Source organism: Chiroxiphia lanceolata, chromosome 14, assembly GCF_009829145.1.
Source record: "Chiroxiphia lanceolata isolate bChiLan1 chromosome 14, bChiLan1.pri, whole genome shotgun sequence".
In the NCBI taxonomy this organism is placed as follows: Eukaryota; Metazoa; Chordata; class Aves; order Passeriformes; family Pipridae; genus Chiroxiphia; species Chiroxiphia lanceolata.
Window position 1 is genome coordinate 11,507,343 of NC_045650.1, and position 17,804 is coordinate 11,525,146.

The window sequence follows — 17,804 nt, forward strand, 5'->3', positions numbered from 1 at the left end:
AAGATGGAGCTTTGTAAAGCTGTCATGTGGTGGAACTAGGCTAGGCTATAACCTACCCTTCAGCAGACCCAACCACCTTACTCTTAAGTTACTCCATAAAATATCCTAAGGAACTGGACATTAAGTATTAATCTATACATTACAACGGGATGCATCAGAAAGAAAAGTAACAAAAACGATGCAGGAAATGGGCAGTAACACAAGACAAAGCTTAATATCTCTTGGGAAGGAGGTATGACACTTTGGTAAGACCACTACTTTCGTCAGAATAAACAGAATTTGTTATGAAAGGGGAAGAAGCAAGTCACGGAAGCATGAAGCAGCAGGCATGGATTTTTACTTCCTTCTAAAATGTTGTAGAAAATGGATGGGTCTTAGCTTCTTTTTTACTCTCTGCTCATTGCAACTTGATCCCTTCCTTCAACAGCGACTGGCAGCAATGACTATACAAAAAGAATCATGCCAGGCAGCTTATCAGGCTGTACATTAACCAGATAGGACATGATGACACGCTAAGTGCAGAGACTGTCACCAATCTCCCTCCTCTGAAGTGTCCAACACCTGTTAGGAGTGTCACAGAGGAATATTTGAGGAGCTCCTGGACAAATCAAAACAAATGAATAGCATCTCGTTTCCAACCAGTTCTGTCATAAGGTCAGCTGCTTTGTAAAATTCAGATATTCTTTTATCTGGACTCTCCCTGCTCTTAATCACCACTATTTGTTCTTAATTCCTGCTGTTTCAGCTAAACAAAAGTTCAGTAATGAATGCTTCTGTTGAGAGTTATGTAAGGGGCTTTACAAAAGGTGAGGCATTTCTATGCATTGCCTGGAACCCCTGGATTAAGAAGAAAGGGCTTCATATCATAATTGCTGTATTGTATTTCAAGCAGATGGACTGATGTAATGGGCTTTGTGTATTTCTGCTTTAAAACCAGCCTTTAGGATTCTGACTTCAGAATTCAGCACAAGGTACAACCCACAGGTCACGTATTTTCAGTAACAAAGCCTTGTTCAACCAACTTCCCTGAGAGGACTTCAGTTCTTACCAGCTCTATGAGGAGGCATTTGCATTAGTTCTGTACAAAAAGTCATATTTGATTGCAAGGTCTGCAGCCTCAGGGCCCTACTTCATACATGTCAGACTAAACTGTTTCCATAAAAAGAACCCAGCCTCCTGAAACACCAGCTGGGCACAACAGCACACACCAGGCTTGAACTGAAAGGTGTTCTACATTGCCACTGCTGAACTATATAAATGCTGCTTTGAATGCATATTTTCACCTAATAATTGTTCTAATTGCCAAAACATTCGGTAACTTCCATACTTGAGATGTGATATTTATTCCTGTAACTACTAAAATCCAATCTACAAAGCTATGTATTCTAAAAGTTTTAAAGCAAGCTGTTACATGTCTCTTTAAAGATTAGACTTCAGGATAATATAATTTACTGAGCAGTCCAGCATATGAAAGGATGGGACTCATATTAAATGTGCTGATAGGAAAAAGAAATTCTTGACTGTGAGGGTGGTGAGGCCCTGGCACAGGTTGCCCAGAGAAGCTCTGGCTACCCCATCTCTGAAGGGTTCAAGGCCAGGTTGGATGGGGCTTGGATCACCCGGTCTAGTGGAAGGTGTCCCTGCCCATGGCAGGGGGTGGAACAAGATGGTCTTTAGGGTCCCAATCCAAACCATTCTATGATCTTGTGAAAAGTAATGAATTAATATTAAAACACCTGAAAACAGATTCTAAATAATGTCACCTGTAAACAAATAGGAATCACAAAAGTTCTGTTTCAGTATGAAGATTACAATGGTGTCTCAATTTAAAGTGCATGCATATTTTATTTACTAACGAGGTTTTACATGGAATGAGGACTTGGAGACAGAGGATTTGCTTTATCAGTTTCAATCAGTGTAGGTGAATGCAAGAAGCAATTGCAGAACTGGAGTGTTTATTTGTTATTGAATATTGTGCCAGCACGTTGATAAAACACTGGAAATTTACACCGAAGGAAATCATTTGTTCCTTCTCCCCCAGATTAACAAAAAGAAATAACTTCCTCACCTGTAATCAAAAGGCCTGTCTCATGGGAAACAGGTACTCATGGACACAGAACTGCCTATAGATTGACAGAGGGGGAAGTTTTGTCATCTTTAATCTGCAAATATTGCATAGAGAAAAAACACCCTTGGTATGTCACATCAGTGCAACTGAAAACATTTTACACAGTCAACAAGTACAACAGTTGATCTTCATTAGAAATGTATAAAATACTAAAAAGGAGACTTAAGAGGGGCATAAATGTTCTCCAAAATAGTCAGAAAATATTTCTGTCAAGAAAATAAGATCTTTTTAGATAAAAGTAATAGATTAACACTACTTTGAGTAGCAACCATTTGTCATTCATAACCCTGAAAAGGCACTCAACATCTGAACATATGAACAGAGAAGGCTGATAAAACCTAGCTTAGAAGCCTGTAGGAATCACCAGTATTGAAGACTGGGGGGAAATCTATCTACCACAAAAAATTACAATTATTCTTTTTTATTACTATTTATTAGAGCAGAAGTTACAAATATGGGTAAGATTCTATGTAATGAAGGCAACATTTTCACATTAACTTAGTCTACTGACATGTAATAAATAAAGCATTAATAAAATGAAAGCTGCAATAATCAGAGTATTGAACTTTGAGCTGGTCCTCTATATCTTGCTAAGGAACTTTGTCCAAAAGCAATTGTGGCTGTCTTGTAGATATAGCCAGCTGAATAAATATGGATATAACTCAAGCTCCTAGACTGCGTTTTCACATTTTTACCTACATGCAGCACAAGTCCCACAACATTTCACAATTCCTCTGGAAATTATTTGTAAGCAAACTCATACTAAATAGCTACCTCACCACATGTGCCTTGGAAATTGTGTGAAAAAACTGTCAACCTGCATTTACAGAGGACTGTCAGCAGGCTGAGAAGCATTGCCCTTTCATTATTGAACACTCAGAGCTTTGCTTAGACAACCATTCAGATTCCTGGGAACACTACATCGAGCACAAGTTCAGTGAAATCCTTCCTCCCAAAGACCAGAAAGTTTTCAGAAACACCTCTAGAATTGTGAATAGAAAACAAGCATTTTTCCAGTGTGGGTTTTACAGAAGATGGGATTTTTTTCATATCTGGAAATCTATTACTTCACACAATTGAGTATAAATGTCCCCCACACCTTCCAGCCCCATCATTATAACAATCTGATTGAGGAGGCACTTCATATGCTTGCTCTAGGATTGACAAGTATGTTTGTTTCCAATGACTCATTGCTAAATACTGCGATTTTGATATTTACATGATTCCCTACATTTAATCAAAGTATAACACTCCAACATCTCAATTCATATCTTTTCAAATTCTTAGCAGCTGATCCATGAAAGTTTGTCTGGCCCTGGGGAAAGTTTTGGTCCTCTGTTATCCAAAAGGCAAACACAGATTCTGCTTTTGTGGGTCACTGCACCAGTCAGATATTCTAACCAAAGGAATTACCTAAGCAAAAAAAACCCCAAACCAGTATTTCATATACCTTTTAATGATCAAAGGGCTTTCTTCTCCCACTTCTGTACAAAAAATTCAGAACTATTATATCGTAGCTGTTCAGCATCCTCTTCTGGGTTCTGCTCCACAGAAAGTATCTGAGCAGGGGTTTGTCTGAATTATCTCAAGAGGAAATAGAGGGCATCCTCTGACATCTGCATCCATCTCTCTTCTCAGCATTAGTTTCCTCTCATCTCCTGTAGATAAGTATATGAAAAAGTTGCTTGAAATGAGTTTGTCAAGCGGGCAGGAAGGGAAAAGGATGGGGAGGTGGCTGTAAGGTGTCCACCAACCACCTGAAAGCACAGTAAATTGTGAACGGGCTCTAACAACTGCCAGTAGCAATCCTGTATGAAGATCAGATGATTACCTCTACAGAAATTCACTAACCTCCGACAGTACTTCCCACACAGCTGTGCCACATATTAATTGCCTATCAATGTTTTAGTTGTCTAAAGCATGTTGTTAGCATGCATGTTCTTTTAACAGAATAAGCACCCATCTGCAAACGCCCATGCCAGATACTTTGCTACCCAATTAAGTAGACAAATACTACTCTTCAGCTGCAGCTGTGTGTACTGTTTCTGAGCTAAACTGAACAAACCTGTAATTGCAGAGAAGCTGCACTGTTTCTGTATGCCACAGTTATACTTTTTAAAACTCTTTTCAAAAACATCATTCATCACTGTAAGAACTGTGGCGACTGACCTCACCTGCAGGGTCTGTCAAATTCAGTCCCCTTAGTTGTGGTGTCCCTCTTTCTCACCTCTCCTCTGGAGGGTCTCCTGAAGGGGTGAGCCATCACAAGGGGTCACATCTGGTGCTGCCATGGCGGTGTGAAGTGTCTTGAATTTCACTTTTTTGTGGAACATTTTCTTACATTTTCTCTGTATCTTTCTGAGCGACTCCAGCTGCATGCAACTGTCCGTCTCTGAAAAGCCACATTCATCAGATAAAAAATTAGAAGAAAGCTTTTTTCGCTTTTTCTTCATTTTATGAGCATTTCTCTCCTCTTCCCTGGATTGTCTCTCACTTTTCTGTCCTTCATGTCTTAATCTACTACTAGACCGCTTGCACGACTTTTTAAGCTTATGTTCCCACTGCCTTGTCAAGCTCTCATGGACAGAATTAGAACAGGAATTACATTTGTTGGTTTCCTTCTCTTGACCTTCTAGAGCTACATTTTTATGGTAAACCAGCAATTTTCCTTCCTCACCTCTTCCAGGCAAGCACCCTCTATTGCAATTGCTGTAAATTCCTTCACATCTTTTTTCTGCTCTCTTCATTGAGCTGCCACATGCCTCTCTAAAGTACTCAGAATCACTGATCTCTTCCAACAAATCCTTTAATCTGCAAGCAGATCTACATGTTTCGTATGATACAGTGCCTTCATCTCTACCATCTTCTCGTTTGAACTCCTTATTCCAAGTTACAGCAGTGCACTCCAAAGAATGATTCAGAACTGCATGTGGTAAGTTATCAACAGCGAGTGAGTCATTCCTCTGCACTTGCAACTTTTTTGCAAGCTTGCCCCCATGGACCTTGTTTTCTGACGCTTTGTCTGTTGATTCAAGTTCCCCAACAGTGATCACCAGTCTATAATTACTATCGCTACTACAATTTCTCTTCTGGAGGTTTTGTACAGGACTCACTTCTCTGAGGTGCTGCCCATGTTTGTTACTCAAGCTGATATCAAAATCACCACCATCACCAGACACCACTCTCTTCCACCAGGACTTGGTCGCCGTGTTTTTTGGCTCTAAGCAAACACGTGCATAGTGCGGTGTCTGATAGTAGTTCAGTAAATAATGGATGAATTCATCAGTCTCATAAACCTTTTGCTTTTTGCAATCATCTTCCTCAGGCACTGTCTCTGTGTGAGCTGCATTCAGTGCTGGGTGGTCCCTTCCACCGAGAGATTCGATGACCCTGCTGTCCTGGGTGACCGTAATCAGCAAAGATCCCCAGCCAGAGGAGTCGCACACGTCTCTGCCAGGCAGTCCCTCAGAACCCGGGGCTGGAGAGGGCTCATTTAACACTGTCCTGACTATGTGACAAGCAGATGCATGGAAATTACTCACATCTCCTTCCTCACTGCACAAACCACCACCTTTTCGGGTTAACAGGCACTTAAACTCTTCCTGGTGTTTCAGCTCTTTGTGCGTGCGACAGTGGGAGTTAATCTGTTCCTGGGGGATGTCTTTTAATGCTGTTTCAGAAAATGAATCGTCCTTCCTTACACCCAATGAAGGATCCACTTTTTGACTTGCCAACTGTGAAACCAAGAAAACAGAAGTTCATTTAACATGTCACCTTCATGATTAAGAAGGCCAATGTCAGATATTATGGGGCCCTAAAATTCATGCAGAATGGCAAGGGTAGCCTCTGACTTCAACTCATAGTACATTATAGACCTCTGGAAATCTTTTACATCTAGGACTGGGGAAAACATACACTTGTTAAAAGCTTGTAAGCAAATCTTTTTGAACAAATAGTGAAGACAAAGCCATGTTAGAAATTAAAGCCCCAGAGAAATTAAAACCCCTGTTTTCATTTAAATTCTTTTTTTTAGCCCAAAGCACTAAACTAAACCTCCAAACATTAATCTGTGTGCAAAACACTATAATTTTGCTCACTCCTCTGCTGACTTTCTCAAGACATTAACTGAATCAAACTGAAATGAACTTGATAGATTAGTGCTGGCCCCCCAAAAAAAGAGGCTATTAGAAATGCAACTGGTATAATCTGTGACAATTTAATTCAGTCACTTGTAGACCTGAGATAAACCAAGCAGAGAAAGCATGACTTGTGTCCCCACCCCAAAACTCCTTCCTTGCAGTGCTGGATCAAGTCTAATAGAGCTGATACAGCCCTTCCACCCCTATTTTTTATTCAGTAATGACAATGCCTCAGAAAAGCACCAAAAGCAAAGTTTCTGGCTGAAAATGCACTACACATTTGCTCTCAGGGCAAGACTGAGAAGAGATTGTCACAAGACACAGACCTCAGGCCACCTCAGTGTTTGGTCAGCCCCAAGGCATTCTTCTCAATAGCATCAAGACATCAAATGTCTAGTGAATTATTCAAGATCTAGTAAATATCCTTCAAAATTTAAAATATGTTTTAAAATAGTCTTACGTTCACACGATTTAACAGCACTGTAAGCAGTCTGACAGACTCCACTCTTCTCTGAGCTAGCAGGGATTTCCTTTCTTCCCATTCAGGCATATTCTCTGGCCACTGCTGCTCTTCAGCTGGTACCTTCTGCTGCTGTGGGGGGTGTTTCTCATCTCCATCTATCTGCCTCTCTTCTCTCCTCTCGAGCTTAGCTTTCTTTTTTCTCTCTTGAACTTCTTTTCATCACCACGTCTTTTTCTAGGTAATTATCAATATGGGACAATTTAGATGACACTTATTTTACAGTTTGAGTCCTGGAGAATTGGATGTAAGTCTTTGAAGTGCTAATAATAAGCAACCAGTCACCAAGAATCACATGTGATTAACAAGGAATCTTGTTTGTTAAAATAACATGTTTCAAAAAACATGGCATAAAAATTACACACACACAACTGATGCCCACAGTTAGAAAGTTCTTTGTCTCTTCAAATTGTTTGTATTCTAGTGTTTTCTTTATAAGCACTGCCAAGACAACAGTATCACATGGTTGTTTGTCTCCAAGGACACAACTAGAGACTAATCATTTGGATCTAATTCTTAGATTAACAAATCTCCCCTACAGATTAGCAGGAGGGTCCCATTTAAGAGGTATTACAAGAGTAATACGGGGGTTATTGCTGAGCAGAGCTTACCCAGAGCCAAGGCCTTTTCTGCTCCTCACCCCACCCCACCAGTGAGGAGACTGGGGGGGCACGAGGAGCTGGGAGGGGACACAGTTGGGACAGCTGATCCCAACTGACCCAAGGGATATCCCAGACCATATGGCCTCATGCTCAGCATATAAAGCTGAGGGAGGAGGAGGAAGGGGGGGACGTTTGGAGTGTTTGTCTTCCCAAGTCATCATGACACGTGATGGAGCTCTGCTGTCCTGGGGCTGCTGAACACCTGCCTGCCCTTTGGAAGTGGGCAATGAATTCCTTGTTTTGCTTTGCTTGTGCACATGACCTTTACCTATTAAACTGTCTTGATCTCAACCCATGAGTTTTCTCACTTTCACCCTTCTGATTTTTCCCCCCATCCCACCAGGGAGTGGGAGGGAGGGAGCAGCTGCTGTAGGGTTTAATTACCAGCTGGGGTTAAACCACAACAGGCTGTCACTGCTTTTTGGGAACCTTGCCCTGCAGAAAGTAAATCTACCAAATAATCAACATGACACATCACAAAAAGCTCCAGAAAATTCAAGGAACAGTGTTCACACAAATAAGTGTTTAAAAACAGGTTTTTAAGAAGTATTTGAGTAAGGAAGAATTAACAACTAAACCTTTTGGAGACCTAGCGTGCTATGCTTCCGTTGCATGTCACTATGCTCTGCATTCTGAGTGTTGGGGTTTTTTAAGACATGAAGGTACATAACATGATTAATTACTAGTGACAGTTTAGGATGTCATCCAAACACATTATCTAGAGAATCAAAACTTCAATATGCTACTATTACTCATACACAAAATTTAAGAACACTACTCTAAAGATATCAACAACGAAAAAATAACATGTAAAAATGGGTAAAGAGAGAAAAGTATTAATTTCTAGCTTTGGACCTTCCAGTCAACTGGGAGGCACCTAGAAATGCATGTCACATTAATTTTATTTCAGGGCATAACGACATCATTTATGATGATGCAGCACAGAGCAATACAAAAAGTCCACATGCAGAAATCTTAAGCAATCAAGCCTCAGATCAACTTGAGAGAAAGAGCTCTCTGATTTCACGCCAGGCCCACAGAGTCATCGAATAATCCCATCTGAAAGGGAACTCGGAATGTCTCCAGTCCCACCTTTCTCATAATCAAGACCCCTGCATCTGATGCCTTACACAGAATTATCATGATGCTTTGCATTCTGAAACACATAAATTAACAACTACATAGTAGTGTTTCAAGTTCTCCAACTCCTGTTTCCTCAAAGCCTGGATTTTCACATAGCTGCTCTTCCTGGATTTGACTCGGTACGAGGCAGTGTAACAAATCTCAAGAAAATGGGACATTCTCTAAAAATATACTCTCACCTTTCAACCCCCTCTCTTTTTTTCCCCCGTTTTCGAATGTGCTCCTGTTCTTGCAGCTTTAGTCTTTTCAGGCTTCTCTGTCTTACAGCTCCTTCACTAAAATGCCTGGTTGTATCAAAAGTCACCTGTCACAGAAGAAGCAGAATCAGACTTAGCAGCCCAGTTTGCCGTGTATTTATACAAACACAGACAACATGCTGAGCAAATGAGAGATCTCAGGTGACTCCCAAAGCACCACTACACTCATGACAATGTCCCTCTGTACCCTGACATACTAGAACACCTCCTCTGAAGCTCACACTGGGTTTCAATGAAGCTCAAACACCCCACTCCCAAATGTGCCCTCCCTGACACCAGAGGCTCAAAATCTGACACCATACCTGTGACCAAACCCGTTCCTGGCATGCTCTTCTGGAGACTCAGTTCAGCATGTTCAGCAGAGCATTCCTGGTCGCAGGATTCAAGCAGTTCTGCCAAAACTAGAGTCCACTGACTCTTAGAGCAACATCTTTTGGATCAAATGCTTATTTGCTTGCTTAAAAATTGATGAATTCTGTTGATGTGTGCTGCATTTCATCAGCTTCAAATGCCCAGATGTGAGCACACTAAAACAAAATACTCAAGCAAGTTGCATCAAGGTCTACCTACACTGAAAAAATAAGTAATAGGATGTATTATTTCCAGCACAGAGGTAAATATCAGGATCACAGTTTAGAAATTACCTTCTGGGGGAAAAAAAATGGAACAGGGCACACCTTAATAAGTGCTTACAGCGGCAAGCTAATAGGCTGCTGAAATTAAGCTTACAGGTTTGCACATTTTCTTTTATAATGCCACACTAAGCATAGCACTTCAATGGATTCATCTCTCAACATACCTCATCAAAAAAGGTACAGAGAAGAGAATAAGTACCCTTTTCTAGCCAAGAATCACCTAAATTAGGGCAGCTGCTGCACCTATTTCATATTTAACAATAAGAAATCAAGTGTCAGTTCCTGAGATCATCTCCCAGTTTCAGTGCCAAGCACACTGAAAACAATGACAAGTTTTAGCTTAGCCAGACAAATTTTTAGGACATCAAAACAATAAAACCCTCTTTTTTGATTCAAGGACTGAAGTTCAGATACTTCAACTCAATATATCAATATCTTACATCCACTACAAACAGGATAATCACAAGGGTTGGTTTTTTCCCCGCACATGGTTAAGTGTCCAAAAAGTTTACAGAGAGGCTTCCCTTCCACTGGTTAACTAGGATTTCTCAGACCTAACTTCCAAGGAAAAAAGAGCAGAAATTGGAAAACCACCATCTGTGCCGGTTTATTCCACAAAATCTTATCACCCATATTTTTCTTTATTTTTATCCACCATTTTAACATAAATACAGACTAAACCAAATTGGGGGGGGGGGGGAAGATACATATACAGAGAGAACTGCAGGAGTGCCACATAAAAGCTTCCACCAAAGAAACATGAAAAAAAAAGGTTTTCCTAGGTTAAAAACTGTACTGCTACTGCTTGAAAAATGCCTGTTTGCCTTCAATACAGGAATGTACAAGGGAAGACAAGCCCAGAAATTGTTTGGAAAAAGAAGGTGATTACACTTTATTGAGAATGATGAAGAAAAAGCCCCACAAATGTACTGAGGAAAAGCTAGTGTAATTAAAATAAAATAACCATGAATCTTGGAAGCAGCAGCCACAGCACAATCTGAAGGACTGAATTGCTCCTCTTAGGGAACTGCTGCCAAATGCACTCAATCAACCATAACTTTCTCAGGCAAGGCTGAATCTCTCAGGATTAATCTCTGCATATAGGAGTGTATGTACATACACACACCTTCAGTGTCTCATATAAGCAAAGTAGATACACCCAAAGAACTTACTGCAAAACTGAAGCAGTCAGTAATCTCTAGAATCCTTTATTCCCACTACGCATTAAGATAAAGAGAATCCTAAAGCTAAAGTGTAATATCAGCTATACTTCTTCCATCACACCAAGATTTGTGGTGCAGCAGGTTAAAATATCCAGGACACTGCTGTTGTAACCTGTAGAGATATGACAGTCAAGCCTGAAGAGCAGTTGCTGTACCCAAAATCTTGTTCTGTTTTGCAAGTACTTCTCCTATTAAACCAACTGATGTTATCCTGCCCTTGCAAATCTTCTTTCACTTATATCCTTACACCACCGTGGCTGCAACCATGTTGCTACTACTGTAATAAATCACCCAAAAGTAAGCCCAAAACTCCCTTCACAGAACTGAGTAAGCTATAGTGGTTTGCCAGTGCACACTGTTACCCTTGTTCTTCTTCAGAGCCAGGAGCTCTTCAAGCATCAGAAATCTATTTCTCATCATGTAACTGTGTACAAAGCACAGAATTATTTACTGCCTGATCTCAGCAGCATGGCCTTTTGGAATCAACCCTGACACATCAATAAGCTGTTATCTTAGGCTTTAATTGTTCCAACTGAATAAATCACAAGAAAATTGACATTCCACCCCTTTACCAAATTATTATTATTTCCTTTTAGCCATTCTGTTATAACATTTGGAACACATCTGCCCTTGAACTAGGGTTTCTTACGATAACTGCAGGCTGTCCTTATCTTACAACACCCTAAAATGTGTTACCTAAGTTCATACTTTAAAACAAAATTACACTCTAGGGAAACATTAACAACCAGGCAACATCTGACCTGAAACACTCATACAGTCCACATGAGCAACATGCAAGTAGTGGGAATACTTTGATCCAAAGGTGTCCCTCATATTTGCTCACAGTACTGCTAACTCAAACAGCTCTTACCAACCCCAGCTTCCCAGCTGGTCACTCATGCCAGGCCCTGGGCCATCACAACAGTTTCAGAGACCATACCATCAACCAAGTCAGGAAAGAGGGTTATCTTGAAGAAAAAGAAAAAAAAAAAGTATTTTGCCAGGTTACTTTTCAGACATCTGGTTTCCCTGCCCTCGTGCACAGAGTAGTCCCAAAGCCTGAGAGGAAATATCTTAATTCTGCAGAGGTGGGTACACAAGAGCACCTACAAGCAAATGCAATGTGGCAAGTATATGAATTGATACATAGCAGCAGAGAGTTTATCACACAGAGAAAAAAGCTCCAGTTGTTAAGCCTGGAGAAAAGGAGGCTCAGGGAGGTCCTTATGACTCTCTACAACTACCTGAATGGAGGTTGTAGCCTGGGGTCGGTCTCTTTTCCCAGGTAACAAATAACAGGCAAGATGAAATGGCCTCAAGTTGCATCAGGCGAGGTTTAGATTGGATATTAAAAAAAATTTCTGCACTGAAGGGGTGATCAGGCATTGGAAGAGGCTGGAATCACCACCCCTGGAAGCGCTCAAAAGATGTGTGGATGTGGCACTTGGGGACATGGTTTAGCGGCAAACACGGTGGTGTTCCCAGATGGACTCACGAGCTTAGAGGCCCTCTCCAACCTTAGTCATTCTACGACAAGTGTCTATCAGGAAAGAGCCACTTAGAGAAGTTTAAACAAGAGGTTTAATCCGATTTTTAACAGATGAGAGCAGTTTATCCAGCTAGCTCTGTGCAAAATAAGGTAAAAGGAGAGGTGACCAGATGCGCGACTGCTCGAACAGACATCGCAATAAAAGGGACGTTTTGAAGGGAACGCTCCCAGCGCCGCCGCGCCCCATCCCGCCTGCCTGAGCTGGGGATACCGCAAACCGCCCGCCAGTCCCGGCCCGATGGACGCGGCCGCCGGAGGCCGCGGTGCCCGGAGCTCCAGCGGGTCGGCAGCGGCCGCAGCCGGGTGACGGCACCGCCGGCCGAGCGGAGCCCAGCCCACCCCCGCCGGTCCCGGGGGGAGTCGCGCTCTCTCCAGCCCCGGGGAGCTGCGGGCCCAGCTCCCGCCGGTCCGAGCGCTGCGGCAGCCGCGGGCCGGGCCGGGCCACTCCGGGTCGGGCAACCCCAGGGCCCGGCACCCCCGCACGGGCCGGGCTCCTCCGGTCGAGCCCGCCGCCGCCCCAGGGCCGCAGGGGAGGCAAGGCCGTCCCGTCCCGGCGGGCCCGCGGGCTCCGGGCAGCCCCGCCGGAGCCGCCGGGCACCGCTCCGCCCCCAGCGCCCGGCGGGCGCTGCACCTTCCCCGGCCGAGCGGGGCACCGCGCCCCCCGCCCGCCCGGCCCGGAGCGCCCTCCGCCGGCAGCGCCCCGCTCCCGCTCCCTCAGAGCCGGCCTCCCTTACCCTCCGGCCGCGCTGCACCGCCGGCCCTTCGCGCCACCACCCCGGGGCGGAGCGCGGCGGCCGCAGCAGCGCCGGGGGGACCCGCCCCTGGGGCGCGGCTCTGCCCGCCCCTCCCGCGCGTCCCGGTCATCGCCCGCCCCGGCCGCACCCCGGGGTGTTTCGCGGTCGCCAGGCTTCCGTGAGGGGGCGGCCCGGCCCTTGGGTGGTTGGGGATTTGACGGGTGCTTTTGAGGAACGATTCGCGAGGTGAATCCCGGTGGTGCCGGTGGCTGCTCTTCCCGCCCGGCTCTTTGCCCTTGAGGGTCCGCACAGCCCCGGGCTGACCCTGCACGCCCGGCCTCGGCTGCACCGGCCTGGACCCGGCATCCTCGGCCTGTGGGCATCGTGTATGTGCAGTGTATTAAAAACATGCGAAAGAGAAAAGGTCGCCCCTCAGCAGCTGCCTCGCTCGGGCAGTGCGAAGGCCTGCTTGTGATACAATACCGTGTTTTCCTTTGTCCTGCAACACAGGTAGTTCATCCACCACTGCTTATGAGAAATAGCGTGCGAGGGTTTATGTCTGGCTTTTCCCTGTATTAGCACTGGCTTGTACGTGTTTGCCCAGTGGGAACACTGTGCCTATGTCTCAGCACCGTACCAAGGCTCCCAAAGGTGCCAGCACCTCACCCGCGTGCTGCTGGAGGTACCAGCACTTCCCAGCACTTGACTGTTCTGCTCCAAGATCTCCAGAGGAACTCAAGGTAGAGTAGCCATTCACTCAAATACTCCCTCTGTTTTCAGTGTTGGTTTTGTATCTTGCGATCTTCCAAACATAACTGTAAAACATAATACATTTTTTATCTCTCATGCCCCATGTTAGAAACAGACACTTCTATCTCTTCTCCTGGGGCAGTACGGTTGTAAATATGATGGGTGATGATCATAGGACATACACAGGGCTTGGGATGCAGGCAGAGGGTCTTTTGCTGTTGTGGAATATCCTGCCTGCTGGGACTGAGCTCTGTACTGGAGCAGTATGAAGAGTTACTCTGGGAATGAGCAGTAAGTTGTATTTCCTCTAGGAAAGGAGACAGGAAAAACTGATGTTAAGGAAATCACTCTGGCAACGTTCTCATGTTATGAAGAAGTGTCTTGTCATGTTATTAAACATACCAAAGCCAAAATTGATAAAAGGATGATTCAGTTTTACACAGTGGATGAAAGAAATTATTCCCTTTTACAGAGTGAACAATAAAACTGTGGAAATCGTTGCTACAAAGAATATGGGAGACTGAGCACCTTGCTTCAGATGTGGGTTTGATGTTTACAGAAGCAACAACAAAATACAGAGTTGTTTTGCAGATACAATTTTAAGCCAGTATTAGTTATCTCATTCTATGCAAAAGATACAATGTTGAGACATTAGAAAGAGATTTTGAGAGGATAATTTTCCGATATCTCCCTCTTGCAGAGGAGTTACACTTCCCCCTGCACCCTGCAAGCTTCTAGGCTTTACCCCATCTGTTACCTGCTTACATTTGCTCTACTCTTACAAAAACTTTCTTCTTAGAACTGGTCATAGCAAGGAAAGAGGAAACCCTTGCCTGAACAAGTCATATGACACCTTTGAAAATCAGTTCAGGGAAAACTGGTGCCAAGGACTGTGCAGAGCCAGCTCATTTGTTTGTTCTGGGTTTATTGTCATTTAGCTAAAGTGGATTTGAAGTGAATCAACTTTAGTGCACAGAAATTGCAACATCATAACCAGCTACATTTCAAAGGGGTATTCTTTAAAGCCTGGAAACCAGTGTGCATAGGCAAGCTTCTCTGGAAGCTTCAGGATTAGGCTGGGGAGGAAGATGGTTGGAAGATTTGAACATGAAGTGTGTTTGAGTATGTGAAAGGATGAATCTTGGCTATAGTTCTGCTTGGGGCTTGGTAATGCCATTCCAGGAGCTATGTCTGTATGTTATGTACTGCTCAAGTAATTTAAAAGCTAGGATAGCTTTTCCTGTTGAGACTATATGTCTCTCTACCTCTAGGTTGTACAGTCTATCAAAAAAATCAAACCTCAGAGTTGGTTTTCATTTTGAAATAGAACAAGGGACAGCAGGAAACTTGCATGGTTTCATTTCATAAATAAAAGTGATACAACCTTGCTTCATGCAGATGGTTGTCACTGTGGATTTGACTCAGGAAACTAATTTGTGCACTGCTGAGATATTTTTTCCCTAGATACTGATGTGATCAGTTATTGAGAGGCAGCTGACCTACACAACCACTTTCTAGCCAGGAGCAAGTGAATGATGGGTTGAATACTGCCATCCCCTGGCTGGCTGCACAAAAAACTCGTTCAACTTATATGTCTTTAAGGTAATATTAAAAAGTACGTGGTGGTTTGGTTTGGGTTTTTTTAACGTGTTTAACTTCCCTGTCAGGACCTTCTAATCAGCCTGTGTGGTGATGGATTTAATCCAAAAGAAGGTTACCTCAGAAATACTTCTTATATAAGGGAGTGATTTTGCTTAGAGGGAAAGAAAGAGAAAGAAAGAGAGGAAGAAAGAAAGGAAGAAAGTTAGTTCATAGTCCAACATGTAGTTTTGGCTTTAAGAAGAATTAGTTTTCTAGAACATAGGCTGTCCAGCCATGGGAAATATGGTAATTTATAAAGTCCTGAATACACAACCCTTAATATAATTCTGTTTTATAACATTTTGGAGCTATGCTTAGACTGTGTATTAGTGGGAGATCTTTTATATAGACCAAGTTTCTTGGTTGCTTCCTCCTTCTAAAGTCTGCTCTACAACTACCCAACCCAGCTGACACTGTGAGTCGCTCGTGGTACTGAGAGGCAGCTACTGATGAAGTCACAGGAGTAACAGTGTGAGGTTCTATTTCTGGCTCAGTCACAGACGTCCTGGGTTATCAGAGGCAAATCTGCTAATTTTTGCTATCAGGCATACAGACAACCCAGCTGCTTGCTGGAGTGGCTTCTCCTCCCACCACCAATGAAGGAATGGACTGAAAGCACGTTGTGCTCTAGGAATCTCCAGAAAATGTCCTGGAAAGCAGTGGCAACTGAACATCTGTGAGCAGGGCTAAATATAGAGATTTTCTAGCTTGTGCGTGAGGATGGCATGGGCAGAAAAGGGGGTTCTTTGATAGCTTTGTTTATTCTCTCTTCCTCATCTCAGAAGATTTCCATGAAACTTTAAACATATTCTTGTTAGATACTGACATGGCACCCAAGGACAACAGTATCAGAATAGAAAGGAGTTTAATTTAGAAAATGACAGCACACTCCAACACCAACTTTACTAGTAAAACCAGTGTGTGACAGATCTCAGTGCCTGATTCTGATGTCAGCCACACCTGTATTGTGCTGAAGCAACTCATTGATAGTGACCAAACTATTCGCAGTCACAAAACCAAACCAAACCAAAACCAACCAGGCAAACAAAAACCCAACTCAACCCAAACCAAACAAAAATCACCCAAACAACAACCCCCCCCCAAACCCAATCCAGATCTTGATGTTTTCACTGCAAGGGTTTCTGGAGCAAATTATTAAGGTGGTCTTTTCCAATTAACAATTCTGTGATTCTGTGTCATCACTGATTAAAAGATGTGTATTAATGCAGGATGATGTCAGTGTAGGCATGATTAAAGAATTAACTAGCAGCTACTTTAAGACAGTGTACGTTGTTCTTTATTAACTACAACTATGCAAGACAAAGGATAAAGAAATACCCAGCAATCTTCTAGTAAAGAAAAGTTATGTTCAGAATAGTTCTTACAAATGACTCAACTGCATAAAACATTTGTTTAGAGAAATTCGGTGTCCAACTGTTATAAAAATCTATTTTTATATAAATAACAAAAATCCCTCAGAGGATTCACTGGTAGTTTTTGCAGTGATAGCTTTTGAGACAGAGGAAACTAAGCAGTACATAAACAATATAAACTTGATTGAGCTGGCAGAAAGGGTGAAAAGAAGGTGCAATTTAAAGTATTCATTTTTAGTAATCTTAGATCATAGAATAACAGAATGGGTTGAGTTGAAAGGGACCTTAAAGATCATCCAGTTCCAACCTTGCTGTCATGGGCAGGGACACCTTCCACTAGACCAGGTTGCTCAAAGCCCCATCCAACCTGGCTTTGAACACTTCCACTTCCTGCTGGTGACAATCAATCTTTTATTTTAATTTTTTTTTTAAGGACCAGTTTTCTTTTGTCAGGTCCCTTTATATGGGAGAAAAAATAACAACAGAGAATCTCACATCAACCATCTTCTTCTCCATGGATTAAATTGTGCTGTGGAAGGCTGAGGTCATCTGGTGATTCATTTCGTCATGCAGAACAATTCTGTAAAAACTTGCCCCAAAATGAGTAATGGAAATGGGAAGACTGGATGAAAAATACCAGTGCTCAGAATCTTAAGCTGAGGTTTGTCTTGTGCAGACAAGCAAGAAAAGCAAACCTCTGTAAGAAATATCACCCTTTTATGGTTAGAAGTCTTCTGTTTCCAAGCATTATTAATATGTGGCGAGTTACACCCATTTATCATTTTTTTTTCCTCCTCTCTGGTGATTAAATGGTTTCTTCCTACCAAGGAAATACAAGACCAGAAGTAGTTGAGCTCCTGGCAACTGATGTCTTTTATCTCTTTTATTGATCTGGGAATACTCCATTGGATCATCAGCAGAGCATTCTTGCCAAAGACAGGCTAAGGGACATTTGATACTGTTCTGTTGGGTGCACTGTAAGAAGATATTGAATGTAGGTTTCAATTTAGGTGGGTTTTTTTGTTTGTGAGGTTATGTTTGTTTGTTGGT

The 17,804-nt window shown here is 42.8% G+C and overlaps 1 protein-coding gene across 7 annotated transcripts; it reads right to left on the reverse strand.

Annotated features, from left to right (window-relative positions):
- Positions 1–1,821: 1,821 nt before the first annotated feature.
- Positions 1,822–13,060, reverse strand: LOC116793964 (A-kinase anchor protein 17B). Of its 7 annotated transcripts, none has more exons than XR_004359657.1 (8): positions 12,991–13,060; positions 11,579–11,675; positions 9,152–9,420; positions 8,772–8,896; positions 6,728–6,964; positions 5,671–5,862; positions 4,356–4,520; positions 1,822–3,786 (listed from the first exon to the last, which is right to left on the reverse strand). XR_004359657.1 is itself a non-coding variant. In XM_032702232.1 (8 exons), exons 5-8 carry the CDS (start codon positions 6,815–6,817, stop codon positions 3,650–3,652), a joined length of 1,449 nt encoding a protein of 482 aa, XP_032558123.1. In that variant the 5' UTR covers positions 6,818–6,964; positions 8,772–8,896; positions 9,152–9,420; positions 11,579–11,675; positions 12,991–13,060; the 3' UTR covers positions 1,822–3,649. The 7 variants fall into 7 exon arrangements, 5 of the variants coding, with proteins under 5 accessions (XP_032558123.1, XP_032558120.1, XP_032558119.1 ...); XM_032702232.1 differs by having other exon boundaries at positions 4,806–5,862; XM_032702229.1 differs by having other exon boundaries at positions 4,356–5,862; positions 9,152–9,250.
- Between the last annotated feature and the right edge of the window lie 4,744 nt (positions 13,061–17,804).

What these genes read in the sequence shown, in the direction of transcription:
- LOC116793964 (XM_032702230.1), bottom strand. Translation starts at nt 6,817, where the DNA reads ATGCCTGAATGGGAAGAAAGGAAATCCCTGCTAGCTCAGAGAAGAGTG. An exon ending in TGCTGTTAAATCGTGTGAAC is followed by an intron (nt 5,863 to 6,727) that starts GTAAGACTATTT and finishes TTGGTTTCACAG; the next exon opens with TTGGCAAGTCAAAAAGTGGA. An exon ending in GGAGACCCTCCAGAGGAGAG is followed by an intron (nt 3,787 to 4,355) that starts GTGAGAAAGAGG and finishes ACTTATCTACAG; the next exon opens with GAGATGAGAGGAAACTAATG.